The sequence below is a fragment of the Athene cunicularia genome (assembly GCF_003259725.1).
Source record: "Athene cunicularia isolate RWA chromosome 1 unlocalized genomic scaffold, athCun1 chr1_part2, whole genome shotgun sequence".
Lineage (NCBI taxonomy): Eukaryota > Metazoa > Chordata > Aves > Strigiformes > Strigidae > Athene > Athene cunicularia.
Window position 1 is genome coordinate 77,051,169 of NW_020799092.1, and position 19,453 is coordinate 77,070,621.

At 39.5% G+C, this 19,453-nt stretch overlaps 1 protein-coding gene across 6 annotated transcripts in view; it reads right to left on the bottom strand.

The window, feature by feature from the left end:
* The window catches only part of CELF2 (CUGBP Elav-like family member 2), a 386,209-nt gene that overhangs the window by 257,342 nt on the left and 109,414 nt on the right, over positions 1-19,453 (bottom strand). For 2 of the 6 annotated variants that reach the window (XM_026868453.1, XM_026868452.1), the window contains exon 1: positions 10,050-10,259. The exons of 1 other annotated variant lie outside the window; for it this stretch is intronic. In XM_026868453.1, coding sequence (XP_026724254.1) covers positions 10,050-10,156 — 107 coding nt within the window. In that variant the 5' untranslated portion in view covers positions 10,157-10,259. Of the gene's footprint in view, positions 1-10,049; positions 10,260-19,453 lie in introns of those variants that run through there. 3 more of the 6 variants (XM_026868454.1, XM_026868455.1, XM_026868457.1) reach the window with 2 other exon arrangements.

Here is a 19,453-nt window from a genome sequence, read left to right on the forward strand (position 1 = left end):
GGGGGGGAAAGAGAAAAAAGAAGAGCAAAGCACACGAGCACAAGTTACACAAAGTATTTCATCAGAGCTAATGAATGGTGTAAAAGCCATAAACAATTAAAGCAAAAAGTAGTGCATTTCTTTAAGAGGCAAAAAGTAATGGACCTGATTCTGCACCATTTTACCATTTGTGAAGATTTTGATTATTTGTAACAAATCTGTCTTTGTCAGTTAGGTCTAACGTTGGAATAAAGTTTTGCATTATGAAGCCTTAACCTTTCGGTGAGAATTTTCTATTTACAAAGCCAAACACACAACAGTCTTCCCTTCATCTTATTCTGAGAAATAAAACAATTTGCATATAACCAAAACCCTTTTAGAAAGCAAACTGAATTATTGCTTAAAGTGGATCCATGAATTTTAAGTATTGAAACCTTAGCCACTTGTTAGGCTCCCCCCCACTTCTGTGGGCTATTGTAGCTAATCAGTAATTTTCAGAAATAAACGTCATTTAAAATTACCCTGTGGAAAGGTACCTCAAATTAAGCATTTCTAGAGCTTTCACTTGAAGCACATTGATATTATGTAAACTTGGTTGCTATAGTAAAACTTCCCACTCAGTTCTTTTTTTTTTTTCCTTCCTATTTTATACCACTGAAGAGTGATTTCATCCCACTGTGGGTATAAGGCCTTTGTTCCATTTTGTGGGTAATAACTCAATCTTTCCGAAAACAATTAGACAATATTTTATGGCGCAAGTCAGATGCTACAGGTGATGGAAGGCTTTTAGGAAAGGCCTTTAATGTGGAGGAACACCCTACTTTGCTAATAGCATGCAAACAATTAGGACAGTCAATCATGACCCCCAGGTCCAATCCTGCGTAGTGCTAGTGCTGAGCAGGACCTGGCCAGTACCATTTGCTCCAGTTGGGCCATCCATGGTGCTCAGCACTGTATTTGGCAAATACTAAAGTAGTAACACGTAAATATTTGCAAGACCAAGTCTTACTGTTCTGTTATTTATTTATAGCCCTATTGAAGAGCATCCCTATTGATCTGTAGGTGTTGCTTTTGTGTAGTGCCTTGTGCATATAGACACAAGACCAAGACTTTTGTCAACCCAGTCCTATCTGAACTTGACAACAGGCATTGACTGTTTTTTTCCTTTTTAGTTCCTTTTTTTTTTTTTTTTTTTTTTAAATGAACTACCTTGCCTTCTCACCCGCTGACTGACACCTTCAAAAACCAGGAGGGAAACTGGGGCACTGCATGCACTGGATAGACCTGATTTCCTACTAGGCAGCAGGTGCATTATTTATGGTCAAAAAAAGCACCTTTCCAAAGAACCCTGGAAGAGAGAGCTTAATAGTGCTGGATTTGGCTATTATATTATCTTCACGTGAAAAAGTATGATCTTGTATTACTTAGGCTAGGAGGAATGACACATGTGGTGCTCTTGTGTGTGTTGCTCCATCCTTACAATGTGCAAGAACCCCACTTTATGCCTTCTCAGGGCAGGGGAAAAAGTGAACTGTTTACCAAAAACCCTTCCTCCCCACCATCCAAACCCACAGGAACAACTACTAGGAGACACAAAAACCTCTCTTATTTTGTATAAATTTGAGATTTCTGAAGGTTTTTGCCCAGCTAGGGAGGCTGGTTATTGGGAAGGATGCAGGATCAGAGAAGCGGGTGGTGAGGATGGGCTGAACACAGCAAAAGGCTGGAGGTGATGCTGGAGGGCAGCTCCAACTCCAAAAGCAATGGGTGAAGGGAAGTGTGAAGTTCTAACATTGCATCAGCGAGGCAAGACATTGAGTAAGGGACATCAAAAGAGACAGGATGCCAAATGTGAACTTATTTTTAAAAACAAAATGCAAAGAAATCGGAGAGATTTATTGCAATATCTGAATTAACCTACTGCACTCCACTTCTTACAGCAAGACCTTCACAAGGTTAACCTCCATCTTCCCTTCTCATTCACTTCTACCACGCTTTTCTTTCTTTTTTTTACTGCAAATGATTGGATCTCACCTTACGCTGAAATTGTAACATCTTTTAGGTAGGAAATTTCACAGTTCTTTTTTTTGTTTCATTTGTTCGTGAAGTGCCTAGCATACATCTTGGTCCTCAAAAATAACAAACAATCACCCTGATAATATGTAAAGTAACTATCTTTGTTTGACATCATTATTTCCTGCAGACAGAATCCATTAAAGCTCACACATGAAGGGCAGAAAGAAAAGGCTCCTGCAGTAACTGTAAGGCATTCAGACATGCAGAAAACTGCACCGTGCCTGGTTTGGGGTGGCGTTTTTTCCCTTGTAAATGAACAGTGTAAGAATTGCCACACAGGTCAGATCAAAAGGTCCACCTAGTCCATGACCCTGCCTCTGATAATGGTTTGTAATGGATGCAAAGACAAAGAGCATGAGTATGGCAAGTGCACTGTGACCCTTCCCACCTTCCAGCAACCAGTGGCTGAGGGACTGCCTAGAGTCAAGGACTGCATCTGAACCAAGATGTTTAACAGGCTCAAAATCACTGATTCAATTTTTCCCCCAAATTCTCTTTCCAAAAGGAACGTTGATGAAGTCATATGTTTATTACTCCCAGAGCTGCCTGTTAAACAGGCTGTTCTTAACAATTTCAGAGATTTGGGGCTCAGTACAACAAACAGGAAAACTGGCTTTCTTTTCTGAAGCAAAACGTTAAACCCAACTCAGTGTTTAACATAAAACGTTTCACTTCAGTAGAGTCACAATAATTCATCTGCAACTTTTTTAAAAAAACCCAACATAGTGATAACACCATTTTGTAAGGGAAAAATGCCAAAACCATGAGGTTCCTAGGGCAGGCATCTAGTTTGGCATCCTTTTGCGAGAAAGGCTCTTTAGGAAAAAATTTTGGTCACTTTGGATTGCTATATTCGGGGGTGGGGGTTAACTGAGTTAAATCTATGTTCATCAGCCATGCACAGACAAATCTCCATATGATTCATTGGAGCAGCACTGCAGAACACCTGGTGTTGCCGATGCAGTTCTGTTAGTGTTTTGTTATTTTTAAAGGGGGTTATATAACTCTCTCATTAAAATTAAATGTGGGTTGAAATGATGCAGGCAAATTCTCAAGCTTTGGAGTGAGCTTCTTCCTCGCAGTTTAGCTGAAAATAGATCATTTTTAGGCAGAATAGAAGGAAAATGAAACCAAGAGGTTGTTACAGTTGAAAATCGAGTCTCTAAGAATTTAAGTTTTCTGATAATTCACCGTTTCCTTTCTAGAGGGCCTCAATTCTTCAGATGCTGACCTGCAGCTTCCAGGGAGAGCAGGTGCAGGATTTGAATCTTAAATTCACTCTGTAGCACAGCTATCGTATCATCCACAGCTATCTACACTTGCAAGGTTCAATTTCCAGATGATCTACGTTCAGGTGCCCTTGCTTTTCGCTCCTCTATTTGTCTAAAAGGGATAGTAAATTCCTCTATCCTCTCTCTGATTTTCTATCTTTTTTTTTTTCCCCCCCTCCAACCCTCTGCTCTGTCTTCCTCCCTGTGACAGACTGTTGTCTGGCATCCTCAAAGGCTGCTCTTGAAGATGACCTGCTGATTTGCTGCCATGGGAACTCCAGAGCAAGGACAGCATTTACCCCTCGCACACCAAAGGGCAAAAGAAACAGTTCCCCATGCCACCCTTCTCGCCGGTAAAAGTTCGCCCTCCACTATTTCAGAAGCCTTGCAGGGATATAGGAAGTCTGTGCCTTAAATAACAAGAGTGCTGCAGCCTCTCCAGTGTCCAGTGTCCACTGCTGAATTATTCGGAGGAAGGTGAAAAAGTCTAGTAGCATGTGTGAGCATGCAAATTGCTTTTCAAGACTCGTGGAGAAAAAGCTTAGGCAGCAAAGCATAAGACTGGAGAAAAACCCTCTCTAATGTAATGGCAGAAAGCATTATCTTTGTATAAGTGCCATATTTAAAACTTCCTAAGGAATTTTATTGGTAACCCTCTTCCTTTGAATCAGAGAGAGTTAACTTAAAATTAGGTTGTTCTACACGAAGAAGGGATGCAGGCTAACTCATCAGCCACCAATTATGCTACATGGAGAGACAAGCAAGTAATTCTCTCCATTCCCCACCCCCAAAAACAATTTTGGGTGTTTTAATTGAAATAGAAGGATCATTTTTACTTGGCTGCATTTTGCAGGGCAGCTTGTGATCCACACTGTGTCAGTCTTGTCAGTGCACTGGCAGGTTTACAGACCTACAATACTTTCCTACAAGCACCGACTCATAAGAGTCTAATCCGGTAATGTGGGCTTAATGCATAATACAATTTCATGAACCACCTAGAAACTGAGTGCAAATCTGGGAGTCGATGCTTTCCAGAAATGACAATTTAGTCATTAGTTCAGAAACCTTGAAGATGGATCTGTCTGATGTTAGCCCGTGAAATGGTCACTGATCCTTAGACTACCAGAGAAAATAAAGTTGTGCGTGAGAACAGCTAAAATCCTTTTTCCATCCTGCTTGATCTGATTACTAGTTACGCTATTCTCAGTCTCAAAACCAGATTGAGAGATGAGAAAATTAGGGTCCAGAGCAAGAATTAAACAAAATTTGGGAAAATTCCTTTCCCCTTCCACCCAATAAAGATAGTTAACCTTCAGTGCATCATTAACTTGCCAATGACAGTATTAAAGCAACTTTAATTGACACATTTATTTCTGCTGCAGGGTGAAATAACACAAAAGCAAAACAGAAAAAAAAATATAACATGAAGCTTTTTGCCATGGCAAGAGTGTTAGAGGGGGAAAAAAAAAATCCTGTTTTTATTTCCTCTGTGAGGATGCCAGCAGTCCTGTTTCATAAACTCCAGTGATTCATCACCATCCCAGGCAGCCAATCATTCGGCAGGTCAAGTAGAAATGGGCTGTAGAGCCAGCAACTCCTGCTGCCCGGATAATGCATGTCATTCCAGGCATGGCGACATGCTTTCTCAACAGCTGCCATTTTCAGTTACCTTTTCTATGGCTGACATACAAGTAAATGTGTTGGAAGCAGTAAAACAGTCATAGGAAAGCAGTTGTAAAGATAAATAGCACCTGCACGTGATAATCTCTAATGTCATTAGAGAGGAAAGAAGGATGTGTTTTGAAACAGAATTTCTTTCTTCTGAAAGCATCACTTTACTTCAGGGGGCTTATGTGAGTGTGTGTGTAACTGAGAGGGGGTTTCTTTATGCGTGTGTGTGGTTTTTTTTTCCCTCAAATAAACATCCAGACATTCATCTTGGTTATAACCTTAATAGTTATAACTAAGGGAAAAGAGGAAAATAAACCAACTCCAAACACCCAACACTAAAGAAAAAGATCTTCTCACGATTCACTTGTGAGAAAGATTTTGTATATTGAGATTTTGCTTGAATTCAGTAATGTTCACTTTAAGAAACACAACTGCTCTAATTAAGGGAAAAGAAAATTATTTTCCTCAGTTGTTTCTTTTCAGTCTTTATTCCTTATCATCTAACTTAAATTTCATGAACTACTTGTTCAGTAACTGTTCACTGTATTACATGCAGTTGAATACTTTTTTTGCAGATGGAAACTGAGTGGGAGTTTTGAGGGCACAGTACTATAGAAATAAACACCCTCAACGAAAAAAATGGTTCAACTTAAGTGCACGTGTGTGTGTGTGTGTACATATGCACACAGATATATACTTGTATATTAGATACAGAGTATGTGTAATTTATGTACATATACCATGTAAACTCACCATGCCTGCACACAAATAGTAAAAAAAATAAAATAAAATAACTGTTCCCAGTAACAGTGCTGGAACAAGATTTCAAATGCATAAGATTATCCATATTAATTTATGGTAATCTACAAATGAATGCTGCAGAGACAGTACAGGTTATCCAAAATGGTACTTGCATTTAATGAGAAACTACCACAAAATATCGTCAAGACAGATTTAGTTGCATCTTCTAATACTCCCGAATTAATATCATGCAAAACACAAAGTACAAGCTGTGTTTCCCCTTTGGAACAACTGGCTCTTGAAATGCCAAAAGAAAGCCAAGCTTTTCTCTCCATACAAAGTCCTCTTAGACAGCTCGCTTTCAGATTTCATCAACTTAGGTGTTTTCAGGGCTGTAAGCAGTGAACTTTCCATCAGCAGCATCTTCAGCTAATTAACCCTCCTGATTACAATAATTAGTATTGATTCACTCCTGAATGACTTCTTAAGTATTCAAGCACAATCTACACTTGCAGTAAAATTTCTAGATATGAATATTAATTGAATGCTCTCCTTTGTTTTTCAGCCCCAAAGGTATAGTTTGCAATCTTATATAGAATCATAGAATCATAGAATAATTTGGGTTGGAAGGGACCTTTAAAGGTCATCTAGTCCGACCCCCCTGCGATGAGCAGGGACATCTTCAACTAGGTCAGGTTGCTCAGGGCCCCGTCCAACCTGGCCTTGAATGTTTCCAGGAATGAGGCATCTACCACCAATCTGGGCAACCTCTTTTAGTGTTTCACCACCCCCATCATAAAATATTTCTTCCTTATATCTAGTCTGAATACGCCTTCTTTTAGTTTAAAACCATTACCCTTTGTCCTATCGCAATAGACCCTACCAGAAAGTTCATTCCCATCTTTCTTATAGACCTCCTTTGAGTTCTGAAAGGCCACAATAAAGTCTCCCTGGACCCTTCTCCTCTCCAGGCTTAAGAACCTCAACTTTCTCAGCCTTTCCTCATAGGAGAGGTGCTCCAGCCCTCTGATAATTTTTGTGGCCTTCTCTTGACCCACTTGAGCAGGTCCATGTCTTTCCTGTGCTGAGCGACCCAGAGCTGGACACAGCACTGCAGGGGGGGTCTCACCAGAGCGGAGTAGAGGGGGAGGATCAGCTCCCTTGACCTGCTGGCCACACTTTTCTTGATCAGCCCAGGATACAGTTGGCTCATATTCAGCTTTTCATCCACCAGTACCCTCAAGTCCTTCTCAGCAAGGCTTCTCTCAATCCCTTCATGCTTAAGTTTGATAACAGAAATACTTCAGTTTTATTCTAATTTAACAAAGATAATAGTAACATGTTGATGTTAGAGATTGTGGTTCATGAATCTGGAAAAAAAAAATAAAGACAAAGACTCCAGGCTAGTAAATATATATAATACAATTCTATTTCCTATGGCAGCATGGAAAACCAGTTCTCAGGTTAAGACCTATCCTGCTCTTACTCTGACAGGTAGGACTGAGGACGGTCTCTCTTTTTGACATTACACCTGGTCATTGCAAGAACAAATAACAACTCATGTAGAGTCTGAATTAGCTCTCAGCGCTGTTTTGGAAGCAGATGTTGCCAAGTTTGACAACTGCAAGGCACCACATTGCTTTGTGAATAGGTGATATTCAAAACAGGTAATGGTAAGGACACCTGCGATGCTCAGGCATACGATCTCTAAACATATACTCTCAAAAGCTGACACTTTAGTTAAAGCATGCTAAGAAATGGCTTGTGCACAGATTTGCTTCACCTTCTTTGATAATAATAATAATTGTTATGGTTCAGAAAGTAATATCTTAGTAATGCATAGATTTTTTTTTTTTTTTTTTTTTTTTTTTTTTTTTTTTTTAATTAGTCTTTGATGTGAGTGCAATGTCAGAAAGTACCCTTGGAAAAGAACAAAGTAATTGGCAATCCAAGGCAAAAATCTGTAGTATGTATATTTTATGCAGCATTTTATCTGAAAAAATGGGAAGTACTGTAACTTCAGTATGAACTCACCCGTGAGAAGAGTGCTTAGGAAACAGTTTTACTATTGAACAGTCCTTAAGTGTCTTGTGGTGGCTGCCACAAAAGTGGCATTCACCCTACCCTGGGCAATCACTAAAGGGGCATTTCCATGTAACTGAGGGTGAGGCATTCAATTTATTGCTAGAAAGCCCAGGCTGCAAGAGGATAGCTTGTTAAAAAAATATTGCCCTCCCTGCCTCCAGTTCTGGTGGAGCAGAGCAGAGCAGTTGTGAATGAGTTAACGTCTGTCTTGAAAGAAGTTCTTCCAAGAAAGTGAATCATAGCATGGTGCCGTTATGTGAAACACCATCCTTGCTTTCTTCATGTTTATGCACAACACACAGCACGCAAGAACTACCTGATAATCCATAACCTCTAGGCTTCTAGAGTATTTTATGTGATATTACCTTTTTGTTCACACAAATACTTTCCTATTGATTTATACCATCTCAACACACAAGGGAAGGAGATGCAACAACAACAACAAAAATGCAAAACATCATAGCAAGTGCTCAGAGTCTCCCCATAAAACATCTTTTTGTTGAAAATACATGCTCTAAAAGAGCTCTGACCCTACCAATATATATATATATTTTTTTTTTTTTTTAAGAGGTCCAAGAGACCTGTATAAATCCATATAAATCATGCACTAGAATCCAGTTTAAAAAAAAGCATGAAACCCCTACAATTAATGGATCTAAGCAAAAAATGGGAAGCACCAGTATCTTTTTTCTCAGAAAATGATTACAATTATTACTAAAAGTAATGTATTTACTTAACATATAAAGTATTTAAAGACTTTAAACAGTTTCAGAAACTCCACAGACTGATGACAATTGATTTTATTTAAGACACAAGTGGCTGTTCAAGTAGTAACTCAAATTTTTTCAAAAGCTTTATACCAATTTCTTTTCATAATGTGTAAGGTGCATGAGCATTTTGCCAAATTCAAACCCAAAATTGTTAACTGTTCTAATGCTAAACTATGGCTGTCTAAACAGAAAGATAATTCATGAAATGTCATATGAATAATTTGTTAGATTTTAGGATAGGAATCATCCAGGTAAATTATTCTGCCTGACCTTAAAAATTCTAACGTATGCTAATAGCTGGATTATAAAAATGGAAAGTAACATGGGCTCCCACTTTGAGATGTGATTTATCATTTTTATTGCATTTTCATTACCTAAACAAAATTAGAAACAGTATCTTCAAAACAGCAGTTAAAGTTGATATGATCAGGCATAAAATCAGGCAAGGGCACATTTGGCAACCGTGTATTTGCCAGATTGACAGCAGTATTGTAAGCTTTCAGAATCAATAAGTTTTCTCGCCACAGTTAAAGGAGAGGTTAGTAATAAATCTCCAACTTAATGCAATAAGCATGATTGTAAAACGCAAACCTCCCCCTCCCTGCACTATTAACAGCAGATACCAAATGAAACAACCTTCACAAAATAGGCAATACACTTCATATTCTATCGTATATACAAAAAGGTTAAGCGAAATTAAAAAGGGGCTGAGAAAAGGAAAGAAAAAAAACCCAAACCACCCCATCGCCAGACATACATTAAGCTAGTTTGACAGCACCATTGTTCAGCTGTCCCATTGTCAGACCAAAAGATGTATTCAATGCTACAATGTCTGCTAGCAAATAAACAAAAGACTACATTTTTCAAAGCAGGGTGCCAATTCTAGCATAATTCTGGGTGTATGTGTGTGTGTGCGTGTGTCTGCATGTGTGTGTCTCTGAAAAGAGTAGTCGATGCTGGCACCCCGCTAAACCTTGGAACATTAGAGATTATATGTGTAATTCCACATATGGGAATATTTAGATATTTTTAAAACATCTTCAAGTGGTAAAGACTAGGTAGAGCGTTAGTAACTATTTACATAGGCTAAGTGAAAATTAAAGTGGTATTTAGGGCACTAGCTCTAATATGGAGTCTCCCTGAGCTTTTTCCATGCTTATTCCATGCCCAGTGCATAATAATGAAGCAGGCAGAAATATTGCAAATGAGGTGATAAAAGAAATACCAGCTCTCATTTAGGAAAAAAAAAATTATTTTTTTTTTCCTCCCTGCCCTCTCCATACATTTGTCGTCATACATGAAATGTGCGATTCTAACTAGTGGAAAATGCTACTTGCACACAGCAATGCCTGTCTTTTCCTTTAAATAAGGAAACTACTTAATACACAGCACGGTTATAGTTGCAGCGGGCCCAGGCAACTCGAAAGCACGCGTTAAAACAAAGGAGACAACATACCTTAAAAGCAGCTCCTCATTTCTCATAGTAACAGCGGATTTGGGACAGCGCATGCTTTCTGCACCGATATTCTCAACAAAAGCCAGTTCAGAAGTGCGCTCAAACATCAATGCCACAGTAGCTACTCACTAATGGCTACTCTTTCTCTCTTTCTCTCTCTAGTCAGACGCTGAGTGGTGGAGCAAAGGGGCCCCTGCAGATTCACTAAGCAGAAATAATCCTCTCTGACAAGTTATGTTGTCTGGGCATATTTTACATTAATGCACTGTGCTGCCTATAGGGGTCTTGTTTGCGTTCACTCTAGCCTAGCTGGTGTTAACTCTCTTAATTACCATCCAAAAAAAATTAGCAACACCACCACCACCACCACCACCCCCCCGCCAAAAAAAAACAAAACACAAAAACAACCAACAAACCCCAACCAACCAACATATCACTGAAAGAACAGGGGAAGAAAAATCTATGGGCAAATGAGGGAACTCTTTCCCCCTCTGGAGGGATGCATGCTTGATACGGATCTTTTGTTTGCCCTGTGAACTCGGTGAATACAGTGGCAAACAGATGCTGTGGCTCATGAGGTTTGTGCACTTTAAGGGAATTGGGTTAGAGGCTCTTTCTGGGGCTCTGGAGTCCCAGATGGAGCTCTTGCTCTCTCCCTCCTTCCCTTCCCTGTTCAAGGCTGAGTGGCTTTATGGGACCTGCCAGCTCACATCAGAGAGACTGGGGAGCATTAATGCAGGCACCTGGGGATCTTCTTCAAGTTTTCAGTTTTTCTTGGCAATTTTAACCCCTCCAAAACACGAGTCCAAAATCCCTCAAATTTTAACCTCTCCAAAACACAACTCATTAACTGAGTGTGCTTTAACCCAGACCCTTACACTTTGCTTTGGCAGAGTTCTCACAGATGGGAAAGGATGTTGCGTTATTTAATGATTTGCTCACTTCCTATGTATGAAAAGAACTATAGTGTGACACTGATTTCAGGGAAACAGCCTCTTTGGCCCCGCTTGGGAGATCCACCATGTAATTTGTAGAAACAGGTTGTGGTCTTCCAATGTAGTCAAAGAGAAGTTTATTTTCATATCTTGGTTTCAACTTCTGCTGTGTAAATCTTTAAACCATGGAGCTACTTTTCAGGCAGGAGGGTAGTTGGTGTTTTTTTTTGTTTTGTTTTGTTTTTTAATCTACATCCGACACTGGAGTAAGTGCTTATTTAGTAGACTGAAAAGTCAAGAAGGCCTTGATGCTTTTTTCAGTCAAGGGCTTCTCTGCACCCCTGTGACAGTAAAATGCATCTCAAAAATTACTGCCATTTCCTCTGAGGTCCTGTTAACGTGAGAACATGCAAAACTCACTAAACAGGAATTGTCCAAAATAGACAATTAGTTGGAAATCCCAATAAGAGTCAAATACATGGAGTCTGAAACAGACCTGGACTTCAAAACTTGAATTCAAACATTCGTAGAGTTCTGGCTATGTCTGTGGTTGGTCTGAACCTCTTTTTGTACATTACTGTCTTAAAATATACTGCTACAGTATCCTGATGCAGTGCTACTGCTTCTAATTCCTTAACAGAAGTTGGCATTTAGGGCCTTGATCTTTTTGGTAAACTCGAGTCTGGGAATGAAGGCAAAGAGGGAGCAATCACCAGTATAAATATACTGATAGCAAGATCTTGCCTTTCTAACAGCATCTGTAAACTTCTATTAAGGTTAATAAATTGTTTGCCACAGAAACGATCCTTTTGTTCTACACTTCTCGTGTGAGACCTTGGGATTGGTTTCAGTCATTCTGACATAATACTTGTCAAATGACAAGTTAAAAAACAAACCTAGGCATAATCTGCTTCAAATAATGTAGAGAGACAAAGAGCTGAAGGTGGTAGTTTAGGAAACACGGATATCATGAAGGACTGAAAGTCAAGAGAAGACAGGTTTCAATGCGCTTCCCTTTTCATCTGCAAAACATGACTGGGATTCTAGTTGCTCTTGTAATAAAAATAATAAATCATTTTAATGATTAGCAATTCAAACCAATTCTGTGTTAAAATGTCATGCTCCAAGGTCAACTGAGACAACATAGCTTGTACTTCATGCTAAAAATATCTGGACAGTCATGGAAGGCGGCCAGGAAAATACTCAACCAACATGACAAACCCCATACCTCCTGCCCCAAAGACTAAATCCATTACTACCATTTCAGGCATGGCCACCAGCACTCCAGATTCCTCCTCCTTCACTGTTCACCTCCAAATGACTTGTGCCCAGCATAACTCACCGTGACGCCTGGGCTGCTCCAGACCAGTCTCATGCCCGTGAGACTGATGTATGAGAAGAAGCAAATACCAGAGTATGCTACAGAATATACAGCTGAACGGGAAGTGTCAAACAGTCTGATAAACTGCTACAGTTTTCCAAAAATATGGCAAGGATCAGCATCTTAAGACACTACCAGCTGAGGGAACAAAGCTTTCTTTTCAGACTGGAGTAGAATGGCTCACACAGAGCCCTTTGGTGGGGAATCAATGGGCTTCTGTTGGGTGGCTCCACGCAGTTGCAAGTTCTTGATCGTTTCTGTACTTAGAAAGAAGGCGAAGCAGCAGCAATAGGAAATAAAATGAAGTATTATGGAAGGACTCATCTACGGCCAAAGGAATAAATAAAGAAAAAGAAAATAAAATCCACAAAGCGGTAACACAGAGAGACAAAAAGAACCTACGCTTTCTATCACACATAATGAAATGTCTGACAGAACAGCATCTGCAGAGGGATCACAGCTGCTGAGGATGAGAGGGAATATGAGTATTCTTTTTCAATTGTAAGATGTACTAAATAGGAGTGCCTTTAAAATAATATGGCTAAAGGGAAGATTAAGCCAGATGCACAGGGCTATCTGGCTTCCTTCAAGATGAAAGTCCAGCTGTGGAATTTAAATTCAACATGAAAATTGGTTGTAGATTCATAACTGATATGTCTATATTGCAGAATGTTCTGCACAAATTACATACAGTAGAAATTTACTACTTTCATTGCCCTGTATTTAATGTAAACCCAAGATTTCTACATATGGCCTATGAGTTTCTTAAACTAATTATGTTGTGTTGAAAATCCTTGAAAGGCCACAGGAATGCCAATTATTTACAGAGGCAAAATGACCAAAAATTCTGTGGCCAATCAATAACAATGAGTAATTTATATTAATTAAAAATATGCCTTCTGCTCTCTACTTCTACTTCAGATTATTCTTTGACCATTCCAATTGCATACAGATTTTTAAAACCATTCAGAAGTCAAAATGCAATGGCAGCTTGTTACACTAAACAAGTAACACTACCAGCCAAGCAATGAACTATATTTCATGACAGAGAAATGGTGAACAAGCGTCCAGGACAATAGCTCAAAAATCATGAGTGCAATCATGAGAAGAATAGAAAGCCTTGATTCATTTTCTCATTTCACCACACATCCCTGTGTCAGATCTTATGCAAGCCAATTAACCTCTTGCTCACATCTCCATCTTTAAAATGGAAAAACCCAATAAACTTCAGGGCAGTGTGACAATAATACAGAACACTATAAACTGTATAAAACAGCGTATTATTGAGTCACATAAAAATTGAAAATAGGTCTTCTCAAGAGGGACTTGCAGTCTAAGTCTCAGTTATCTGCTGGTCTGTCCAGTTATTTAGGCTCAAATAACATTTGTTTTGTACACGTGTGAAAAGCTATTGTTTAATCTGATAACATTTTGCTGTTTTAGACGGCTAAATCCCACCTTTGAAGTTGAGCAATTAGTCTAAGCTAGTCATCTAGGGTTTCTCCACTGTCAGTGAGATTAGTTATACTAAAGAGCATTACCATCTCTCTCCATTGACTACAAAGGGATTAGATTCCTAACTTTTCGATACATATATTAGGCGAGATGAATCCCACCAACGTGTCTAAAGCGAGGGTGAGAAACCCCATGTTTCCATTTCAGCACTGCCAGCGTGTGTCCCTGTGCTCCACCGCCAGCACGCCGGGCTCACCGCCACCCTGCGCCAGCTCAGCTCAGGTTCCTTGAGCACGTCTAGCACTTCCAAACGCAGCTGTAACCTGCCTGCAGGAGTCTACAGCAATCAAGCTGCAGCTAGGCAAGACTTCCAGGTCAGAAGCAGACCTGTATGTTATACTGAGGCAAAGTTTGAAGTAGAAAGAAAATTGTCCTCAGCTTGCGGAGACTTCCCAGGGTGTTTTGAGAAAGCAGACGGTTCGTTTAGGTATCTCCTCCTGAAGTCTCCTAGAAAAATGAGCAACTCATCACCGACAGCTCTTATGTTATTAGAAATTATGGAAGAGGAGACCACGTATTGTTAGAACTGGAGTACTCTGGACCACTTCGCTGGTGAATGTGAATAGAAAGAAATGGGCTGTAACTCAGAAGACTGTACCTCATTAGGCTTTACCTCTGCTCTTACTGAAGGTTTTGTTAATTTTTATTCAGGACAAATTACTGTATCTTTGTCTATGTTTCCTCTGTTGGCTTATGGGTTTTTTTTGTTTATACAGCTTTTAAGACAGCTGTATGCGGGAGATCAATTTTGGTCCCAAACTCTAGCAATCTGACATCTAAGATACTACTTTTATCAGGCGAGCAGTAGCCATGTGGTATTAGACTGTCCTGCATTTGCTATTTGTATTACGCATGTACATACAGGTGGAGAAGTTCCTTTACCATTACAAGCTATGAAAACACAAGACAGAGACACAGTTACTCACCAGTAAGTATTTTAAAACGATTTCATGGTAAAACCTTACTGATTGGTTTTAGAGGCAGTTGCACATGTGCAGCCCATGCTGTCTTTATGACAGATAGTAACTCTACGTATCATGTGCGTTAATCTTACCCACCATATCTACGGGTGTCATCTTTGTGCTCTGGAAAAGGGAAATTATTTTTGAGCTCCTGCAGTAAAGATGCAGCATGCCATGTTTTTTTTTTTTTTTGTTTTTGTTTAAGCAGGCAACAAAAACAGTCTAACACTAGCCCACATTTCCTTTTGTCTGTTTTGGTAGATCTTTTAGATTATATGCCTACATTTCCTACCTGAGTCATAGGGGTAGCAATTACTTACAGACCTAGAGGTCAGTCTGAATGATGTGAAAGGTCTTTTCTAGACTTTTTTTTTTTTTTCACCTGGAAGCATCCAAGGAGCATCATGAAAATTAAATAGCACAGACAGAAAACACAGAAGTACAAAGTATTTCGTAAATGCTGAAGATTAATATTTGGACAGCAAGGGAGTAAAAAGTTTTGTATTTAAAGCAGATGGCACAGCTGGTATCTGCTGCTTCTCTCCATTAGAAAAGGTGTGTGCTACCTCCCTCTAGCATTCAGCAATGCTGACTCTGCATCTCAGGATCTGGAAGACAGTGGCACCAGAAGGAAAACCCCCTCCTGTTTACTTAAATGATCTGCTCCAGTGCTTCCCCCACCCGCGACAAGGAAGGGACAAAAATTGCATCTTGTGCAAATCACAAATTCTAACACATAAACACAGATCAGTGTGTTTTTAAAGACAATACATCACTTAAAACAACTTTCAACTGGCCAGGTTGTGATTGCAGACATGGCTACTCTACAAAGCAAATACTTTGTTTGGAAAGAACTACATGTCATAAGAACATCTGGCTTGCAACTAAAGGGAATGAGGGGAAAGCTGATCAAAAGAGCAAAGAGAAACAGAGGAGGCAACAGAGCACCAGATCTGAGAAAGGGGAAAGAAGAGAGAGAGAGAACAAACACAGCTGGTTATAGAATCATTTATTTTCTGCTTTATTTTAAAGTCTATTTAAGGTATAAGTAGAACCCTCTCTGTCTATTTAAGGTATAAGTAGAACCTGCTCTGTCCAAACAGGAGTATCTTTATTTTACACTTGTAGTAATGCCAGGATCATCACTTTTAGATGTGCCATGTGGAATATCAAAGTCTTTGTGTTCTTGGGAGCACAATCTAAAGAAAGTGATCTCGCACAATATATACAAATGTATAAACTGTGTATATTAACACATGAATGAACGTGAAAAATGTTAATAATTACAGATGAGAATTTAATGGCTACTCATCCTCTGAAGTTAAAATTAGAAATAGAACCACATTTAACAGTTCTATTGAGCCTATTTTAAAATGATCTTATGGTGCTCTATGCAGAGGGTTCATTTCACACATCCATGCAGTGTATCCAACTCTAGGGATGAATGTGGATATTTAAAAACAATATATCACCAGAGAGAGTGATGTTCAACGGAAACTCATGTACAAGTGAAAATGAGGAAAGAGTTTAATTTCTCTGATCTGGGATCTAGATAAGTGGATGCATCTACCAAGAGAACCTTTAGCAATGAATGTGACGTGGCAAGTGGACATTACTCCTACGCTATGTGACATGAAATATAGGTTTATTGGCACAACCCATCATCCATCATCAGTTGCCTGAAAAGATAGATAATATGACGTCATATAAGGAAGGGAAAAAAAATCTGGAAGTTGTATAATTCAAATCAGATGAAGTGATCTTCGATACAAATACTGGTTGAGAACTCTTCATTCATTATCTGTTTACAGTCAGGCTTTGAAGAAAGAATATATATTTCCTTTTATTTATGCTCCGAGTGGAAGGAAATGGATCAATTTCTATACAGTTGCTATAAAAATAAAACTAATAACTACAAAATAATTATTATTATTTTATAAATGAATTAGCACAAACACTTGTTTCAACAGCTCTTACCCTCCCTAATTAATTTTATTATATGATAGAAAAATAAAAATCACACCACTTTTTTTTTTAATACTTTAAACTCTCTACCTAACATTTTTTTAAGCAAAGGATACTCTTCCTTTGTCTCTTCCTTTTTATTGTCTTTAAAAATCTATTAACATTGATTAAAAAGTAAGAGCTGGGATATAAATCTTCAGTTAGATTTACTACACAATACATTTTTCTTTGACCTTTCTCATGTCATCTGACACTTGACAATTTCATGTAAGGTGTTTAAAAATGACTAGTGATTTTTGGTGATTCCAGTGCTCAAATACACCGAGCTTTGTAGGGCCTGTAGTTCAGAGTTCAGATGTTGATTTGCGGAAGAAATAAATCAGATGCTGTGAAAACACCCAGAAGATGGATGCACGTGAAAACTTTTAGTGAATAATCTGGCCAAACTGAAGTTCTAGGCTAAGGGATTCCTTAAAATGTCAGAGTGCAAGATTTTTAAGAGAAAGGTATTTTTATCAATGATCTGGACGAGAGGATGAAGTGTGCCCTCAGGAAGTTTGCAGATGACACAAAGTTGGGTGGGAGTGTTGATTTGCTCACGGGTAGAAAGAACCTACAGAGGGATCTGGACAGGCTGGATCAATGGGCCAGGGCCATTTTTATGAGGCACAACAAGTCTCAATGACAGACCCTGCATTTGGGTCACAACAATCCCGTGCAACGCTACAGGCTTGGGAAAGTGTGGCTGGAAAGCTGCCTGGCGGAAAGGCACCTGGGGGTGTTGGTTGACAGCCACTGGTGAGGCCACCCCTCCAATAATGTGTTCAGTTTTGGGCCCCTCACTACAAGAAAAACATTGAGGTGCTGAAGAGTGTCCAAAGAAGAACAACAAAGCTGGTGAAGGGTCTAGAGCACAAATCTTATGGGCAGTGGCTGAGGGAACTGGGGTTGTTTAACATGGAGACAAGGAAGCTCAGGGGAGACCTTATTGTCCTCTACAACTGCCTGAAAGGAGGCTGTAGCGAGGTGGGGGTTGGTCTCCCACATAACAAGAGAAAGGATGAGAGGAAATGGTTTCAAGTTGCATCAGGGGAGGTTTAGACTGGATATGAGGAAAAATGTCCTCACTGAAAGGGTTGTCAAGCACTGGAACAGGCTGCCCAGGGAATTAGTTGAGTCACCACGCTGGAGGTTTTTAGAAGACATGTCAATGTGGTACTTAACGACGTGGTTTAGTGGTGAACTTAGCAGTGTTAGGTTAACGGTTGGACTGGACGATCTCAAAGGTCTTTTCAACCTAAATGATTCTATGATTCTAAGTGCAAATTTGCTTTTATTAGTTTGTCATGTAACTTAAAAATTAAACATACATATTTTAGTAGTAAGGTAACTAGGAAAAATATTTCTTAAAGATATTTTGACAAGGCAGAGTGTCAAGACACCAAAACCTTACTGAGGCAATGGAAACGGCATAAGTAGGGTAAGTCCCCTTGCAAATAGCTTTTTGCCATGACAGACTGTTCCCACTAGCTTGAATGTTTTAGTGGATGATGTAAACATATCCTAAACTACAGAGGGAAGAAAGCTCAAGCAAAACTAAGCTATCTGATAAAGGTATGATCCCAGTTTGTGAACAAACTGGATCCTAAGTCTGAGCCCCAAAGTAATTGCACTCTGCATGATCAAACTCTTTGTATAGTCAGTTCCTTCAGACATGCTTTGGCCTGATTAATGCCACTTAAATTTGGGCACTTAACAGAGAAGCCCAAGAAGCATAATCACTTTTGGCTTTCAAATCAGTTCCAATTCAACCGACCATGAATCTCCATTTGACTGGGCAAGAAGCATAGGTGAACTAGGGTCAGCCTCAGCATCTTGGTTAAGCATAGATAACTGGATGAGAGGTCTCCATGTCTACTTTATTCACAAATCATCTTTCCAGAAGAATATTTAAGCAATGAGTGCAGACCTGGCAATGGAATCCTCTCTTGAAATGGGCTGTGCAATGCTGCCCACAGTTCTTTCTAACCCTGGCATAACAAAGATATGTGGACTACAGATGCACACATGGCAGCTCCAAAGTGCCTAGAGATTATCCTCTACAAAAAAACAGGTAACAGAAGATACTCACTTTCAGATGCCTTCCATGCCACACAACTGATAAATGCTTTTCATTCAAAGGAATTAAGATTAAGATTAATTAATATTAAGATTAAGAACAGACATATACATTTTGTCTCCCCCCTTACCAGAGCCAAACACCACCAGACTCCTCAGTATGTGATTTCCCATAAGCAGATGATCAGATACCACTTGTCAAAAACAATTTCTTTGTCTCCAGTAGTGGATTTCTTGCAACACTTACCATGTTACTAACACCGAAGGCTCATGGAATGCCAGGAGACTTTGTAAAATGAAATTGCAGTTGAGGGAAAGGCTGGAGGGCAAAGGGGTACATAAGGAAATGAGTCATTTGCCTAAATTCCTCCCACTTCAGAGCTCAGTAAAGTAATATGTGGAGCTGCACAGAGATCTGTGCCTTTTGGATATGTGTTCCCGAATCATTGGGTGCAATGTGTGGTCAGCATCCTGGTGGGACCCCCATCCACGTTCAACCAGACACAGCCCTTCGGTGCCAGCAGCGCG